The sequence below is a fragment of the Chanodichthys erythropterus genome, chromosome 10 (assembly GCF_024489055.1).
Source record: "Chanodichthys erythropterus isolate Z2021 chromosome 10, ASM2448905v1, whole genome shotgun sequence".
Lineage (NCBI taxonomy): Eukaryota > Metazoa > Chordata > Actinopteri > Cypriniformes > Xenocyprididae > Chanodichthys > Chanodichthys erythropterus.
In genome coordinates, this window is record NC_090230.1 from 17,655,259 (window position 1) to 17,673,842 (window position 18,584).

General features: G+C 39.1%; 1 protein-coding gene across 1 annotated transcript in view; it reads left to right on the forward strand.

Moving 5' to 3' along the window:
• p3h2 (prolyl 3-hydroxylase 2) overlaps positions 1 to 17,461 on the forward strand; it is a 59,842-nt gene extending 42,381 nt beyond the window's left edge. The window contains exons 4-15 of the mRNA XM_067396334.1: positions 739 to 870; positions 1,574 to 1,701; positions 3,956 to 4,045; positions 6,495 to 6,535; positions 6,615 to 6,706; positions 10,075 to 10,202; positions 10,343 to 10,438; positions 10,966 to 11,116; positions 12,375 to 12,492; positions 12,831 to 12,906; positions 12,989 to 13,129; positions 16,350 to 17,461. Coding sequence (XP_067252435.1) covers positions 739 to 870; positions 1,574 to 1,701; positions 3,956 to 4,045; positions 6,495 to 6,535; positions 6,615 to 6,706; positions 10,075 to 10,202; positions 10,343 to 10,438; positions 10,966 to 11,116; positions 12,375 to 12,492; positions 12,831 to 12,906; positions 12,989 to 13,129; positions 16,350 to 16,442 — 1,286 coding nt within the window. The 3' untranslated portion in view covers positions 16,443 to 17,461. The remainder of the gene's footprint in view (positions 1 to 738; positions 871 to 1,573; positions 1,702 to 3,955; positions 4,046 to 6,494; positions 6,536 to 6,614; positions 6,707 to 10,074; positions 10,203 to 10,342; positions 10,439 to 10,965; positions 11,117 to 12,374; positions 12,493 to 12,830; positions 12,907 to 12,988; positions 13,130 to 16,349) is intronic.
• Positions 17,462 to 18,584: the final 1,123 nt, after the last annotated feature.

Here is an 18,584-nt window from a genome sequence, read left to right on the forward strand (position 1 = left end):
CTATATGAGAGCATTCTGTTAGCCTGAGGATTGTTTTGGGATTGTGTTTGGACACATTTCGGAAAGCAGCAATTTGACTCTCTGCTACAACTAAGGACTCATTCTCTGCCGTATTAACAAAAGGTAATTTAAAGCAGATGGGTTGGGGCTTCTTCATGATTTTCATGTTTTTTTTTTAGGTTATTATTGTTATATTTACAAAAGAAGCCAGAAGCTAGTTTCATTCCTTTGTGAATCCATATAGACTAAGTCAGAACAAGTTAAACAAAAAGCCTCTCCATCCCATAATATGCCTGTTGAACTCCCTTTTGATAGATGCTCTTAATCATCTTTTTAATTTGTAAATCTGTTCCCACTTTTATGTGGGAACAATCTGCCTACTACTCATTATGAAACCCTTTAAACTGAGTTTAAAGTCTTCTCAGCCCTTTAATTTAATCTTCAACCTTGTCCCCATGAAATCCACCAGCACCTCAATCTTTGATATGATCCCAGTTAAATGACCTCACTCCACGCACTCCACGTTCTCAACTACATCAACCACAATTACAGTGTGTTATTAAGGCATTAAATCCCACCGCAATGCCGTTTCTGTTTTTCCACAAGTAATAGTATATAGTTCAAATTCAAGCATCTGTATGTCTTGTAACTGGTTCAAGACTGAGAACACAAACTCTAGTGGCCCCATGCTAATTTGAACTTGAGACCCTAAATCATGTTGTATACTTTGTCTTTCAGATCATTACACACAGGTTCTGCATTGCCAGCACGAGTGTGTTCGAGATTTGGCCACCCGCCCCGGTCGCCTGTCGCCCATGGAAAACTACCTGCCACTGCATTACGACTACCTGCAGTTTGCCTATTTCCAAGGTAAACATCCATATAAGTCAAAACTGGCTCGAATGTTTCCAAATGTTCTTGAACTCGCCTTTACAACTTCTAGTCTTGGACTAAACCTCTTTGGGCTTGATTTAGTATCTGACCCCAATTCTCTTCTTGGACTTTGTACTCAGCATAGAAGATATTGGCAACAACTCAACCAACTTCCATCAGTCAAACTGTACAAATAGTCTGCATGGGAAAGAAAATGTCATTGGTAATTATAATCAAATAAACGCACCTTGAAAATAATTTTGAATTGACAAAATCTCATTAATCAGCAGAGTCTCATAAATATACTTGATTGATTTCTTCTTGGAAATGTCAAAGCTGAACTTTTCACTCCTACCTTAAGAAAATGAGCTCTGATATGAGAAATTTTACTTTTACAGACACTTAGCTGCTTATTGTTCATAAAATGGCAAGTCATTCAGGTGTGTGTGCGAGTGGCGTCTCTGTTGTATGTCTCAAAGCCGTGTTTCCACTCGCTCAGCCCTGTGGAGTTTGTTCCATTGTGGTCACTGGCCTGGAATGCGAATGTTTCCAAGCGCGTAGGTCTCCAAAAGGAAATAAACGTGACTGTGGGAAAAGATGACTCCAAAGAATCACATGATAATAATCTTTTGAGCCAAGAAACAGAGCCTTGGTGGCTTCATTAACACTTAATAAATCTTTCTGTTTTCTGTGTGTTCAGCTGGGAGGAATGAAGAGGCGCTGGAGTGCGCTTTGACCTACCTGTTATTCCATGAAGGTGAAGAATTTATGACTGAGAATGTGGAGTATTACAGGGAGGTGCTGGGACATGACGGCCAACCTCGTAAGGTGAGACACAGTGGTGAAACATGCTGAAAAAAAACTTAAAACAGGAAATAATGTCATAGAGAGGACCCCTGCAGACCCTCATGACTGTGTCAAACTCAATAAGTTTCTTAAAATATCAGATCATTTGACCTATTTATGTCATGACAAGGTTGTAAATTGTCATGTGGTATTTAAGGATAATTCATGATATTTGATTTAAAAAATCATTTTTACCTTTAAAACATGTTTTTGAAAATAATAAGATTCACCAGTGTTATTTTTGTACCATAGGATACTATTATAATTATGTTATTGATATTTTGAATTAGTTTTAATTTTTATATTTTCTGTTTTCATTTTAGTTAAAGTTTCAGTAATTTTCTTGTTTTTTGTCATCTTTATTAGTTTTTTTTTTTAAAATGTCTACAGTATATAGTTTTTATTACTGTTTATTTCAGTTTTAGATGTTTTAGTACAAGTAAACTAAATGAAAATGTTAAAAGAATTTTATTTTGTTTTATTTCAGTTATAGTTTATTTTATTTTGAGTGATTTTTTTTTTAGTTAATTATAATAACCCAGTCACTCATATGTATTCAGGTAAAAATATGGTACTTTTTACTTCATGGTTACACCACATGACATTTTAAGTCATTAAAGATGGCATGAAATAAAAATTCACCCCGTCACCCTACTTCAGTTAAATCGCGACTTTAAATTGAAACTTTTCTTGAAAATGGCTTCAGCATTTTTTAAAATCATATGATTACAAATAGTTAATTTCTAAGAACATGACACATTTTTTGAAGTCCAGTTTATTTTTCTTGGACACTCTTATTTGTCATTGACGCCACTTGACAGTTACAGTATGATAGTGGAAATGATATGGGCTGTTACGATAGTTATAGGCACTTGTCTACTGTTTACTGACTAATAACTTTACATTTATTGTTATCTGTGGGTCTCCTTAGTAAATACATTTAATTTACAAATGTTTCCCTTCAGTTAAAGTCCCTGTGAACCGGAAGTTGCAAACGACTTTTCTCCAGTGTTGTAATGTATTTCCAAGTCAAAGGGAATATTGAATAGAGAGCAGGGTTTTACTTTAGCGCTCCTCCTCTCTATCTCTCACTCATAGCAGACTAACAGTTTAGTTTTCAACCCAAGCCGTCAAACTGACGTCATCAGAGAAGGAACGCCATTCGGAAGTAACTTTTCTTCAGATTTTGATAAAAGATTACCACGACAAACCATTTTTTTTTTCAGTGTATTAACTTGCACTGATTAATTGTTCAAGTAATATGCACTACAAAGTAAATTTAGATTTCCTGAGGACTTTAATGCTTGTCTTTGAAATAACCTACCCTACACTAGTGACAACAAGTTCAGGTTAATAACAGTGATAGTTCTTGGATCGCCACTTTTCAACAGATCCAGATCTTCGCTGTCTAGATCAATCATGAAATCTCTCTAGTAGACTCGTTCACCAAGTGCAGAGATTGGCAGGTGGCCATATGTGCAAAAATACGTTAGAACAGTCATGTCTCGTATCGAGTTTGGTATTTGAGATGTACAGTAGTGGCTGCACGCACTCTAGAACCATCCAAAAGTGTTTTTCGTTGGAAAGCCTGGAAGCTATTAGCACTGCATAAGGCACATGAGTTTGAATGCGTCTTTCAATGCGAGATCCTTCAGTTCATAGCTCATAACAACCGAGGACATTCTTTACCACCCCATTGCAGAGCGTTTCCATCTATCTGGCTTGCTGCCATGTCTGATTGCCCGATTTCTAGTTCCTCTGGGACCTTGTTAACCTACCACCGAGATATTGTGCTGACAGCATAGTCTTCTTGAACAGGGTAGAAAAGTTTCACTGAAACACCACAAAGCTCCCTGAATCAATTTGCGAGCTGTTTGCATTCGGAGAACACAAAGCCGCAAACGCTATCAGCGTAACTCTTGCCCCACAAGGGCACTAAGGCTGCCATATCATGTGGTCTCGACCACACTTAGAAGCAGCAGACTTTGCTCCAGTTATAACAAGCTGCTTTAAAGGAGTGCCAGTGACCGCTAATAAAAAGTCCTGGAGAATGCCAGGAGAAATCGTGCAGGTTGTGGAACGGTCTTGATTTCAGACTGAGGTACATCCCTCAGTTCACTTTTTATTTTGTCGGGTCGCAAACAAAATGTTTGAGAGATGAATAATCAGGGCCATAATCTTCAATCTACAGCATGTAGGAGATACAATCAGCCTCGCTATGCTCTTTATGCCACAGGAAGCTGAACAGTACCTAAGGCGGCACAAACAGGAGTCAGACCTGCTCCTCATCGGCAGCAATAACATTGGAGTGACCTATACTGAAGGGGTAAGTTCACAGAATGAGTTTCTTAAATTCTTCTATGCCAGTTTAATATGCAGAGACATGTACAAGCAAGTCATTTGTTGGTACATGTTAAGATTGATGCTTTGTACACTGAAAGAAATTACCAACTATACTGCAAATTGTTACAGCCATATGTATTACTTTTTCTCAAACCATATTTATGGCTTGGTTCAAATCTTAATGATGAGGTTTTTTTTATTACTTTAATATGTTCCATGATGTTCGCTTATAATATTAATAAAGTGTTTTGCACAATAAAACAAATATAAATGTGGTAAAATGACTATTTTTAACCTTCATTCTGACCCTCTGTCTGAAATGATCCATTTTTAAGGGCCGGCTCCTTGTCAGTAAACATCATTGCATTGGAAACTATTTCAACGCCCACTCGCTATTGCACTTGAGCTACTTACGGTTGGCACTGTAGCTGCTATCAGATCCAAAAGAGCTGACTGCTTGATCTTTCAACAAAAGTTTCTTTGTGAACTCTCATTACACTGTGACTCGTTTCCAAAACAAAATGCTCCCAACAAACATAAATCTTCCGACGCGATCAGGGACACCATTAAAATAAACCATCCACTTGTTTCCGATTCTGGCATCCTTCTGAAGTCTGTACAGAGATGCAAATGAGCTGTTTAAACTGGAAGTGTCAAAGTCACTCTTCCATTCGTCCTGTTGTCAGCAGACTCAAGTACGTCTGGATATGTCAGAAACTGAACGCGCATCTGTATACTGTATCGGTGTAGACAGCATCAGTGATTATAATAGGTTCTATTTTGCTTTTGATGCAACGCTCATATCCAGTGTAGGCAATAGAGTACCTCAGGGATGACGTGTTTTTGTAGGCCAACCTGGAAGTTAGCGGCGCACGGGTTCCCTCGATCGAAAGCCAATGCATTTTTCCCATAGACTTTTGGAAAATCGCAGAAAATAAGCTCTGTGTTTAACAAAGTGTTATGACACTTACACGTTTTGTCTGTCAAGATAATCTTTACAAGTTAAAACAACATTTCTACATTTTGAAGCCTGAATAAAGTCGTCAGATATCAAAAGCTAACAGTAGGCTATAAACGGACTACAGCACATGATGGTCGCAGATCAACGTCACCACCACCAAGCTTCCTCAAACTATATTTAAAAAACAACGTTATTTAAAAACATGCTCACTGATTATGATCTGTGCTGTGTATGAATATTTATCCACATTTTCATGAGAAATGCTGTCCAAATGTCCTGTTTTTAATGATGACGTCTAAAGTCCCCGCCAAAGGAAGTAGTCCATTTTAGCAACTTGTTTGCAACCGCCATTTTTAAGACACAGTAAAGGTTTAAAAATCACAAGTGGGTTATAGCTGGTGTGTTTTATGTCATAGATCAAAACGTGAAAGTATTTAGAGGCTTTGTTAACCACAGACCTCATTTCAAGCGATTTAGCAAAAACCCGTTCAAAATACTCATTGACTTTATGGCGTTGGAACCGGAAGCCCTAAAATGCTAAGTCGCTTCCGGGTTTTGCCTACAAAAATGCGTCATCCCTGAGGTACTCTATGGTCAGCTGTAAATGACTGAATGCCTGTGGGCGGGGCCTATGATGCGACAATGTCTTGCTCTGGAGGCAGTCATATACAAATGTATTTGCCCCTGTGACATTACAAATCCTGCCATATCGAGCTGTTTTTGGAGCTTGATTAAATAAATGCTGTATTTATAATGAGGACATTTTAAGCTATGAAACTTGCAGGGTGTTTAAATAGTACAAATACCAGGCAAAAGATCAAGGCAATTTTGAGTTCTTATATCATGACCACTTTAAATTTGGATTTTATTTATTTTCCCAAAACAAAAATGTACATTCAAACCATACTTAATTTATTTAATTTTGACACAAGCCAAAATCTCACTTATTATAGGTCAATATTATAATTTTTGGGCTTTTTACTTAATTTAGTCATAGACAAAAGCTAAAAACATTCAAATTGCATAATCTTTTCTGTTATGTACTAACAAAAAATAAAATAAAAAAAATTGAAAAAACGGCTGTTTTTTTCATCATCATGATCAGCCTGACATAGCAACATTGGACGTGACTGTTTGTCCAACCAATTTAAGATGGAGGATGCCTGTTTGACAATATCATTTTTTGCAGATGCACTTTAGGGTTTGCTTTGTAAATATAGGAGAAATGAAATATCATAAAATAGTTCATATGTACCATGTCGGCATAGGGAATGGGTCATAACAGTGAACAAGGACATGTTTCAATTTTGTAACAGCTGTGAGAGGGAACAGGTGCTCCTGTAAAATTTGAGATTAAACAACTAACCTACATCGCCCCCTTGTGGGGGGTATCCTCAAACAAGGCCAACTGCAATCATGAAGTTATAGCTCTTTATAATTAGGTGTTTAATGGACTGATGTTTCTCTTCAGAACTACTGGAGCAGTTCGGGCGGTAGAGAAGATGCTAACAGGTAGGCGTTCTCACTGATGTAATAAAGCATAATGAGAATCACCCTGTTCAGAGCGTATGTCTTGAATATGTGTCTGTAGGATTCCTTCTGGTACAGATGGCTGGATGGACTATGTGCCGATATCAGCGAAGAGAAACGTCACTATGTCTGTGTTACAAGAGCTGCGGGAAGGTGATGTGCTGTTTACACATTTTAAATTATCTGAAAATATTGTAACAGGCGAGATAAAGCTGCACACCATAAACATAACTTAGAAAAAATGCAAAAAGGGGACCAAAAATATGCTTGAGTTAAATGAGTAGTTCCTCCAAATATGAAAATCCTGTCATTTGCTTCATGAAGTTAATTTTCACACAATGACAGTTTTAAGTGATTGTTACAATATCATAGAGACCTCTGTTACAGATCCCTTGTTTCCCTGGACTCCATTTCCCATGATCCTCCTGTTTCGTCACCTGCACTCACTTCCCTCGTCAGCTCCTCATCATCACAGATCACCTGCACCTGGACTCTATCATCTGCACTCCCTTTATAATGCACTCACTCCCTGCACTCCTTGTCCGTTCTCTGTTTGTGTTAGTGTTTGTATGGTGTTCTCTGCCTTCGTTTATATTAAAGTATTGAATGTATTGTGGAAATCCGTATCTGCCTCATCTCTACACCAGCAAACGTAACAGAAGAACACAAGAAAAAAAAAAAAAAAGAAATGGAGACTTTCCCCTGCTCCCTGGATCCAGCTCCTCCAACGCCTCTCACCCTGACAGCCAGCGATCGCCTTATCGGGCTCCTGCAGGTAGGACGTTCGCTGGAGAGGTATGTGGAGGAGTTCGTTGAGCTTGCTTACTTGTCTAACTGGCCCGACGCTCAGTTGATCTCCCTGTTTTTGGATGGATTGGATGACGACACTATCCGTTTTGATGAACCTGTTTTTTGTTTCTCCTTAAGCGATACTATCAATTTAATTTTGTGGTTGAATGGCTCCAAATTCTTAGTGGAAGAGGTTCAGGATCAGTGTTGTCGTCCGGTCCATCCAGAAACACGGTTGGCCGGGCCAGTCAGTCAACCTCCGGCTTCCTCCGCACACCTTTCCAGCGAACTCCCTGCCTGCCCCAGGCTGGACCCATATTCCGCTACTGGGCCCAGTAAGCGGAGGAGGAGGAAGAAAGCGGCCCCAATGTCTCCAGAGCCCGCTCCAGTATCTCCAGAGCCCGCTCCAGTGTCTCCAGAGCCCGCTCCAGTATCTCCAGAGCCCGCTCCAGTATCTCCAGAGCCCGCTCCAGTATCTCCAGAGCCCGCTCCAGTATCTCCAGAGCCCGCTCCAGTATCTCCAGAGCCAGCTCCAGTATCTCCAGAGCCAGCTCCAGTCCCCACAGAGCCAGCTCCAGTGCCTGTGGGGATTTTAATTGTATTTGAGGGGATGAAATGGCCCTCAACCCCAGTCTCCTCCGAGCAAAGTTCTCCAGTCTCCGCCGGCGAGCAAAGTTCTCCAGTCTCCGCCGAGCCAAGTTCCCCAGTCTCCGCCGAGTCAAGTTCCCCAGTCTCCGCCGAGTCAAGTTCCCCAGTCTCCGCCGAGCCAAGTTCCCCAGTCTCCGCCGAGCCAAGTTCCCCAGTCTCCGCCGAGCAAAGTTCTCCAGTCTCCGCCGGCGAGCAAAGTTCTCCAGTCTCCGCCGGCGAGCAAAGTTCTCCAGTCTCCGCCGGCGAGCAAAGTTCTCCAGTCTCCGCCGGCGAGCAAAGTTCTCCAGTCTCCGCCGGCGAGCAAAGTTCTCCAGTCTCCGCCGGCGAGCAAAGTTCTCCAGTCTCCGCCGGCGAGCAAAGTTCTCCAGTCTCCGCCGCCGAGCAAGCAGCGCCAGTCTCCGCCGCCGAGCAAGCAGCGCCAGTCTCCGCCGCCGAGCAAGCAGCGCCAGTCTCCGCCGCCGAGCAAGCAGCGCCAGTCTCCGCCGCCGAGCAAGCAGCGCCAGTCTCCGCCGCCGAGCAAGCAGCGCCAGTCTCCGCCGCCGAGCAAGCAGCGCCAGTCTCCGCCGCCGAGCAAGCAGCGCCAGTCTCCGCCGCCGAGCAAGCAGCGCCAGTCTCCGCCGCCGAGCAAGCAGCGCCAGTCTCCGCCGCCGAGCAAGCAGCGCCAGTCTCCGCCGCCGAGCAAGCAGCGCCAGTCTCCGCCGCCGAGCAAGCAGCGCCAGTCTCCGCCGCCGAGCAAGCAGCGCCAGTCTCCGCCGCCGAGCCAGCTGCTCCTATGAACTGTGTGTCTGAACCCTCCAGCCCAAAGACCGTTTTCCCTCCCTGCCTCCCTCTCCCACCTCCATCCAGTTATGTTTACACGGAACCTCCACCTCAAGCCCCCTCGCCCAGATCTCCACCTCGGACCTCTGGGCGATTACCTACACCCCGGCTCCAACTTCCCTCTGCTCCACCGTTACCCATCAGTCCACCAGCGTCACCAGTATCCATCCTGCCTCCACTCACACCTTGTGCACTCGTCAGCCTGCCCTTCCCTCTGGACTACACTCCTCCGTCTCCGCTCCGTCACTCCGTCCCTCAGTTTCAGTTGGCTTCCTCACTCCCCCCGGTGTTCTTTTTGTTGGCTGTCCTACTGCTTCCACTGCGGCCTTCTGGAGTCCCGGCTGCGCTTCAGTCGGCAGAGCCTTTCGTTCCGCCATCTCCCGCCGGTCCTTCTGCGCCGACTGGGCTTGACGGCGTGAGGACTTCAGCTCCTGACCCACCATGGCGGCCCGCTGCACCTGACCCGCCATGTCTGCCCGCTGCACCTGACCCGCCATGTCTGCCCGCTGCACCTGACCCGCCATGTCTGCCCGCTGCATGTCTGCCCGCTGCACCTGACCCGCCATGGCTGCCCGCCGCACCTGACCCGCCATGGTCGCCTTCGGCCCCTGACCCTCCATGGCTGCCTTCGGCCCCTGACCCGCCATGGCTGCCTTCGGCCCCTGACCCGCCATGGCTTTTGAGCCCGCCCTGGAGACCTCCACTCCAGTCTGCTCTTCCCCCTGCTCCGGCTTGAGGTCTCCAGGGCGCCCACCCCCCTCCCGGTTGTTACATCTACGGCGCGAGGACGCGCCTACCGGGAGGGGGAGGTACTGTTACAGATCCCTTGTTTCCCTGGACTCCATTTCCCATGATCCTCCTGTTTCGTCACCTGCACTCACTTCCCTCGTCAGCTCCTCATCATCACAGATCACCTGCACCTGGACTCTATCATCTGCACTCCCTTTATAATGCACTCACTCCCTGCACTCCTTGTCCGTTCTCTGTTTGTGTTAGTGTTTGTATGGTGTTCTCTGCCTTCGTTTATATTAAAGTATTGAATGTATTGTGGAAATCCGTATCTGCCTCATCTCTACACCAGCAAACGTAACAACCTCAAAGCAACAAAAAAAAGTTTGTTTTCAATGAGCCGATTGTTCCACACAAATCGGACCGGTAACATACTGGTTACAATATACTGGTTTAGCACATTTTCATTACTATTTCAAGATGTTTTACTATTTTTATTGGTTATTAAAAGTAAACTTATCTTCATTTGTGTATAGGAGGTCCTTTGCTGTATGATAATGTAAGACTTGTACAAAACTCCCTCACCCTGAATGGAAGTCAAAGGGTGCTTCTTGATGATGTCATCAGTGAGGACCAGTGCTCCGAGCTCAAATTTCTGGCGCACGTGAGTGTATTTCCACTATTGGTGCTTGTTTGCCCTAATAAGCATGTGCCATATATTACTGTACATTTTATTTCAGATGACTTTACAATGAAATGCTGTTATTGCTGTTGGAAGTTTTATATGAATATTTTAATTGGCAGAGTGTCACTGCAGCTGGTGACGGTTACAAGGGGAAAATGTCTCCTCACACACCCAATGAGAAATTTGAAGGGGCGACAGTACTGAAAACATTGAGGGTAAGACTTTCCTTTTCGTCTTTTAACACTGACTGAAATTTGTGATTATAAATAGCGTGCCACATTTTAGCTTGGTTTTGAAACAGCTTTAAAGTTGTTATGAAACAGAATTTGTGATAGTCTTTTCTTCCCTATTGTGACGTATATAAACAAACAAGAAAAAATGTTGGGGCGGGACTTGATTTTGTCCATCAGGTATTGGTTGGATGATTGGATGGTTGTGGTTTGCTATTGGTTTATCTCATGTGAGTGACAGGTTGATCCCGCCCTCTTGCCAATAAACACACCATGAGAGAAGAGATGTCACTGCAGGAGGAAAAAGTTATTTTAAATAAAGACTATGAGGGCATCAAATTATAAATTAATAATTTATAATAAATAATGCAATATTCCATTAAAAAAATATGAATCGTCTATTTAGATTTCATTCCAGTTTTAATCATCTTATGTGTGTTTTAATTGGACAGTCATGAATAATAAAAACAGTTCTGAGTATAACAATAATTGTTCATTATTTAACTTTGCAGTATGGATATGAGGGACGTGTTCCTTTAAAAAGTGCCCGCCTCTTTTATGATGTCAGCGAGAAGGCCAGACGGATAATTGAGTCATACTTCATGCTAAACTCCACTCTGCATTTCTCATACACGCATCTCGTGTGTAGGACTGCCATATCTGGTACGTCACCTCAGCTCTCACTTTCTACCTCAGATTAAACCACAGTATGTTCACTTTTATGTTTATGTATTATATTATTTTTGTACTATATATGGTATTTATTTTGATTTATATTTACTTAAATATACTTATATTTGTAATATATCTTGTATGTATTCATTTTTTATTTGTGTGTGTGTAATATATATATATATATATATATATATATATATATATATATATATATATATATATATATATATATATAGGTCAAGGCCTTAATATTAATAAAAAACAAAGATATGACATCCAAATTATGTAAGGTAGCACAACTAGATCTCTTTTATCAAATCCAAAAGGCTTTAATTATATTTTGCTACATATAAAGGTAATTTAAAGATTTTGAAGTGTCAAAAGGTAATTTGGTGTAACCATCCAAAGGCCAATACAGCCATTTCATTTGTGATTAAAATATCTTAGAATGCAATAAATGTATATTTTTTTTATTCTGGCATGATTTATAACATCATATATCAACATAGTGCAAAATGATATTAAAATTATGTGTAGAAGTCGTTGCTTTGTTATGACAAAGAATGTCCGGAAAAAGGAATTTCATTGATTGTCATTCAGAGTGACCAATATAAAGGGAACATTTTGGATCAAGTCATGCAATCAATATCATGTGACAGGATGTGACACCATTCAGACACCTGCAAAGGACCACATGGTCAGGAATGCAAACTAAGTCTCTTAACTATTTGAAAAATTCAAGTTTTCACTTACTCACACATATGTCTCGAAACATTGTCATTTGGTACAACTGCTATAAAACATGGAAAAATGTTGTAATATTTTAAAAACTTGTACTAAATATAAAATATTTGATTGTCCTTTTGCTAGCAAGCTAGCTAGCAATCTAAGCATTGTCTGTTAGCACTGTTTGAAAATATTGTCATTCGGTATAACCAAAAGTGTCATTCGGTAAAACCAGAATTTTGGTTAAACCGAATGACTTTTTGGTGAAAAATGTAGTCCATCTTGTAAAAAAAAGACAAGCAGTATTAATTGATTATAAAAAAAGAAACACAATCTCATTGTTAACACTTAATAAAACTTCAAAATTAATTATATCTCCATTATGTTTTTTTTTTTTTTTTTACACTTTTAAAAACCTTATTCATCAATGACCCATATTATATATATACACATATTTTATATTATACACACACAATTGTTTTATTTAATTAATTCATTTTTTATTTCAATATTTTACTAGGTCAGCAGGACTACAGAAATGACCTCAGTCACCCAATACATGCTGACAACTGTCTTCTGGACCCAGAAGCGAATGAGTGCTGGAAAGAGCCGCCCGCTTACACCTATCGAGACTACAGGTAAGAAGTCAAGTGTTAAAACTGCTTTAAACCCATCTAAATGACATGTAGTTGTACTACAAGCTGACTGTGAACCTGACTGATTGTAATTTGTGGTCATTTAAAAAAAGTTTTATATAAGAAGTAGTATTCAGCTTATTTTTAATGCAAGGACGAGTGTGGTTAACTGTAACTGAATGTGCGAGGCTTCCGGTATCATTCACTTCTAGTTATTCTGCTTCATATTGCAAACAGGTATTTCTTATATTATTTTTTTATTTAGTAACAATAGCACCTAATGGATCGTAAGTCTCGCACATTCACAGGAAATCTCTTACCTGTTTTTTTACATCATTCAGTGCCCTGCTGTATCTGAACGGTGATTTTGATGGAGGAGAATTCATCTTTACAGAAATGGATGCCAAAACTGTCACTGTAAGGAAAAACAACAGTGCATTTTGCTCATCTTTTATATCAGGTAGAGTTTGGTATTTAAAAGCTCTGTTTCCTGTCGCAGGCCTCAGTGAAGCCCAGATGCGGGCGGATGGTCGGGTTCTCGTCTGGTGGTGAGAATCCACACGGTGTGCGTGCGGTCACTAGGGGGCAGCGATGTGCTGTGGCACTCTGGTTCACTTTAGACCCCCTCTACAGGGAACTGGTGAGAAAACATGTTAGATCACATTTACTTTTAAATTTCTGTTTTAAATATGATTATGCTATAATATGAACATGGTTGCTTATTGTTCAGGACAGGTCACTAAATCTTTATGTAGTTGGAAATTGAGTGGAAGTGGAACTTTCCATTTGTACACTAAGCACAATCCTGAGCCACAGTTGCCCACCGATACAGAAGTGTTATAGCCACCTGTGAATGTTGTCAAACCACCAAACCACTTCCTGTTCTCACTACACAGTAACATGATGCCCATTGTGCTCACATACATAAATCACACGCGTTTAAGCCCTTTGGCCTGGAGTATTTCTTTACGCAGCCAACCTTGTGAACCTTGACCACTTTAAACGAATAAATACCTGAATTGTACCTGATGTGACACTATTGTAGGGGTCATTTTATGAGAGATTTGCCTCAATCTTTTAAAATAAAGCTGGGCCATTGTACTATGAAAACTTCCAGAAGAGCTGAAAACGTCCTCAAGTCCAAAGAGACTTTATAGAAACTAAAAAATAATAACTTGTAATAAAACTTGTAATAAAATACTTGGACTTCAGAGGTTTAAAATCTTAAACAAAAAAACAAACACACATCGCCGAACATCAGTGGTGAGGTGATGAGGAAGTAAGAAGTTATGCATGTACTTCTGAAGAAACAAAGCATTCAGAAAGAGCGGCTCAAGTTTTTTACTGGGTCGCAGATTATACTAAACCTCACTAAAATTGTTGCTGTTACTCCTGTTTTAAAAAAAAAAAATCAAGGCTAGATTCTTCTCTTTATAAACCGCTCAAAAAAGTTTTTGCCTCATCTACAGTTTAATCTGTTAACAATTTTCTTCATCGCTATCAATCTAGTTTTCGATCAGGCCATAGCACTGAACCAGCACTGTTAAAATATACCAATGACCATCTCCTATCCGCTGATTCTGGATGTCTTACTATCCGCATTATGTTTGATTTAACAGCAGCTTTTAACACCGTATACAATCACATACTTATTTCTCGTCTTTTAGTTATATATATATAATGGGTTGTGCTCTTTCATGGTATATATCCTATCTCACTGATAGACAGTTCTTCATTGCTGTCCATATTCATGAACCCATAAATCAAACCTTGAGCAGGCAAATAGTCCAGACAAGACTGACACATGAACATAATCCAAGGCACACGGAGAAAGCAAGAACATCCAAACATATCCAGCGATACAAAAAAAACCTAAACATGCACTCACAACGACTAACCAAGCATGACTGAAAACAAAGGGCTTAAAGGTGCCATCGAATGAAAAATTGAATTTACCTCGGCATAGTTGAATAACAAGAGTTCAGTACATGGAAATTACATACAGTGAGTCTCAAACTCCATTGTTTCCTCCTTCTTATATAAATCTCATTTGTTTAAAAGACCTCCGAAAAACAGGTGAATCTCAACACCGACTGTTACGTAACAGTCGGGATCATTAATATGTATGAACCCAATATTTGCATATACCAGCCCATGTTCAAGGCATTAGACAAGGGCAGCCAGTATTAACGTCTGGATGTGCACAGCTGAATCATCAGACTAAGTAAGCAAGCAAGAACAATAGTGAAAAATGGCAGATGGAGCAATAATAACTGACATGATCCATGATAACATGATATTTTTAGTGATATTTGTAAATTGTCTTTCTAAATGTTTCGTTAGCATGTTGCTAATGTACTATTAAATGTGGTTAAAGTTACCATAATTTCTTACTGTATTCATGGAGACGAGAGTCATCGTTATTTTCTTTTTTAAACACTTGCAGTCTGTATAATTCATAAACACAGCTTCATTCTTTATAAATCTCTCCAACAATGTAGCATTAGCCATTAGCCACAGATCACAGCCTCAAACTCATTCAGAATAAAATGTAAACATCCAAATAAATACTATACTCACAGGAATCGAAGCATACATGCAGCATGAATGACGAACACTTTGTAAAGATCCATTTTTAGGGTTATATTAGCTGTGTGAACTTTGTTTATGCTGGTTAAGGCAGTCGAGAGCTCGGGGGTGGGGGAGCGCGTGATTTAAAGGGGCCGCGCACTGAATCGGTGCATATATAATTATGGCTCAAAATACGCAGTTAAAAAATTAATTAAAAAAAATCTATGGGGTATTTTGAGCTGAAACTTCACAGACACATTCAGGGGACACCTTAGACTTATATTACATCTTGTTAAAACTGGTTCTAGGGCACCTTTAAATACACAGAGCAATTAGTATATAATTAACAACAGCTGGAACTAATGATGGTGACTATGGTAACTAATATAACACAGAGAAATGGAAACCACAAACATGGAGATAATGGTAACTGAGAACAAATTTAAACATAAAAGTCCTACCAAACAAAAAAACAAGACACAAAACCAGGATTGTGACAACTATGTAACATAATAATATTTTATAGTTTGTTTGCCCATATAGCTAAGTAATTTTCATTTTTGGCTGAACTAACCCTTTAAGCTGGAAAAGGGTGCCTCCAAAGCACCATCAGCCAGGTGTTTTCAGAAGAGCACCTGCCATTTTCAGCTGGCTAAAAAACGCATTGGTGGACACACGTTAATTAAATATTTTTTATTACGTATGGCCAATTAGCCTCTTTACTCGAGCCAAGCCTGATAAGGGAGCCCAGAAGATTATGCTGAGATTACGCTAATTGTGAATGAGCATGCATGATTACGAATGATTGAAATTCATTAACATACACACGTTTAACTATCAAATCTGATGTTTACAAAGTGTTTGTGAATCCGGAGAACAGTTTTCGGGAAGGTTCATTTTACACCCAAAATACACATATTTTTACGAAAGTTTCATGAATGAGGCCCTATGACAAGGTGTCCCTCAAGGCTCTGTTCTTGGTCCTCTTCTATTCAGTATTTATTTGTTACACCATATGTACTGTATAAATGTATTTACTGTATGTATGTTGGTATCTTGTTGCCATGTTTTTACATTATTATTTCTCTGTACAAAAAAAAGGTGCTTTATAAATAAATAATAATAGTATAATATACTTATATATAATATAAATGACTGTTTAATTTTAAATTTAAAACATTGAACTATTGAATAATTGTTAATTCAAACGTTCATAGTAAATTGACACACAAAACCTTTTCTAACACTGAAAAATGCTAAAATAAGGTCTGTTTTAAATCAATTTGCAGGAGAGGCTTCAAGCAGATGAAGTGGTTCAAACTCTGGATAATCAGCACATGAGGGATCACGGACTGGAAATAAACCCAAAAGATGAGTTATAGTCCATCATCCAATGGAGGAGAATGCACAGGGTTCATGTCTATTTATTTAATGATCAGAATGATTTTATTTTTTTACTGTGATATTTTCTTTTATTTTCTTTCTGACTGTTTGTGAGAATTTTATTATTATTATTATGTGCATATAAAACCTCAGTTCACATTTGCATATTTAAAGCAGTTAAAGTTAACATGAAATTAAAAACAACTTGTTGCAGGTTATTCCATGTTATTTCTATTCTGGTATTGAATTTTCAAGATCTTTTTTTTTTTTGTTTTGCAAAAATACATTATAATTCAGAAGTTGTAAATACCTTTTTATGTTGACTTTTTTTATGTTGAAAGTATGGTTTGACTTTAATTTTATTGAATGAAATGCAGCATTCATCCCACCAAAGAGTGAATTGACACTGTACTACAACATACATATATTCTTAATAACTGTGTTAGGTTGATTTTATATTCAAGATTATTTAACTAGACATAACCCAAGTTACCTAAGGAAACAGACTATGAAAAATGAGGATTTGCACAGTTATATACTTACTGTACATTCTTCTGTGATATTAACAGTAGCTGTCAGTTTTTCAATAGTGCACTGTGATTTCTCTCACATTGTGACACCACAATGCTTTCAGATTAGTTAACTTATACTGTTTACAAATGAACTGACTCAAGCTATGATGTAGTTTTATCATAGACGGCTATGATAGCAAGCGTCAGCATGTGATGTTAGGAACCTTTTTAAGAAAAGATGCTATTTGTTCCTGTTTCAAGGAATTTGAACTTAAATGTGGCATATTAATTGTCCTTTCCTTTCAAATTCATTGACTCGTGTCACTCATCTCTCTGTGGATAGTTGAAATGTGCTTTGCACACTTGCCTCAGCTCTTGTCGAATTTGAACAAGGACGATGGTCACTATTTTACACTGATATTTAATTACATGAGTATTTAAGTCAGCTTTTATGTATTGCACAATGATGTTTGCAATATGTATTTTAAATTAAAGACTGAATTGTACTTATTTGTGTCCTTTACTTGCAAACACTGAATTCTATACACATTATACAGTATAAACACATACAAAATATATGACCTGTAAAGAAAAAATGCCACTGTTTTAGCATGAAGTTCGGTTTGACTGGTGGAACTAGTGTTTTTTGCTTGCTCTAATCATGTCACATACTTTAGGAGGGGTACATACTGTTTTTAAAAATGCTTTTAAACCCCATAGTTACCGATCTGTTATGTTCTGTAATGCATTTGAACTAGAATAACTAGCATAAACAGTTTGTTGAATGTTCTAGAATTTTTAGATGTCTTCTTCTACAGGAAAATGGCATCTGAAGCTATTAATATAACACTTACTCGTATGCATGACCACACAGGAACCCATGTATCTTTGCCAGACTTTAAGAGCTCTAACCACCATGAGAAAATGAGAAAGCTTCAGGTGTTCTCAACTCCAAGTTGTTTGGTGCAGTTTGATAAAGTTTTATTACTGAATGATCTTAATCTTGACTTTTATTAAGTCTCAGGGTGATTTAATATTGCGAACCCATTTGTTCCCAGTGTAGACATGGAGCGGCTGCGCAGTACAATCTTTCTCCTTTTAGTCGTAGGTAAGTTAGATTTGTGCTATATTAAAAGCGTTATTTGTTGGGAAAATTGTTTGAAATAATCTATTGTGGAAAATGAAATATTTTGGAAAATTACCAAAATGTGACAAACGCGCTCCAACAGACTTGTATATTACACATACTGACAACATTTCTTCCAATTTCAAGTAAAAACATTGTCTTTTTAGGGCATTTATTTGCAGCTGGTCCAAATAACAACAATAAACTAAAAATAAGTTTATATTCATTTTTAAAGAACACAATGCTAATGATTTGACTTCAGAAGAGTTAAAAAACCATAGAGTAGCCTTTTGAGTTGTGAATGCATTTAAGTCATATTAGATATTTTGTGTTCAAGGTTATTATCCAACTAGCATCAACTAATGTTAAAGACAAGAAACCATCATAAAGACAAGAATCACAATCATATCTATTGTTATACTGTTTTGTTATTACTGTTTGCATATTGTTATATTTTATTAATTTTATTGTTTGTTTTTTGTGATGTTATTGTATTCTTTTCT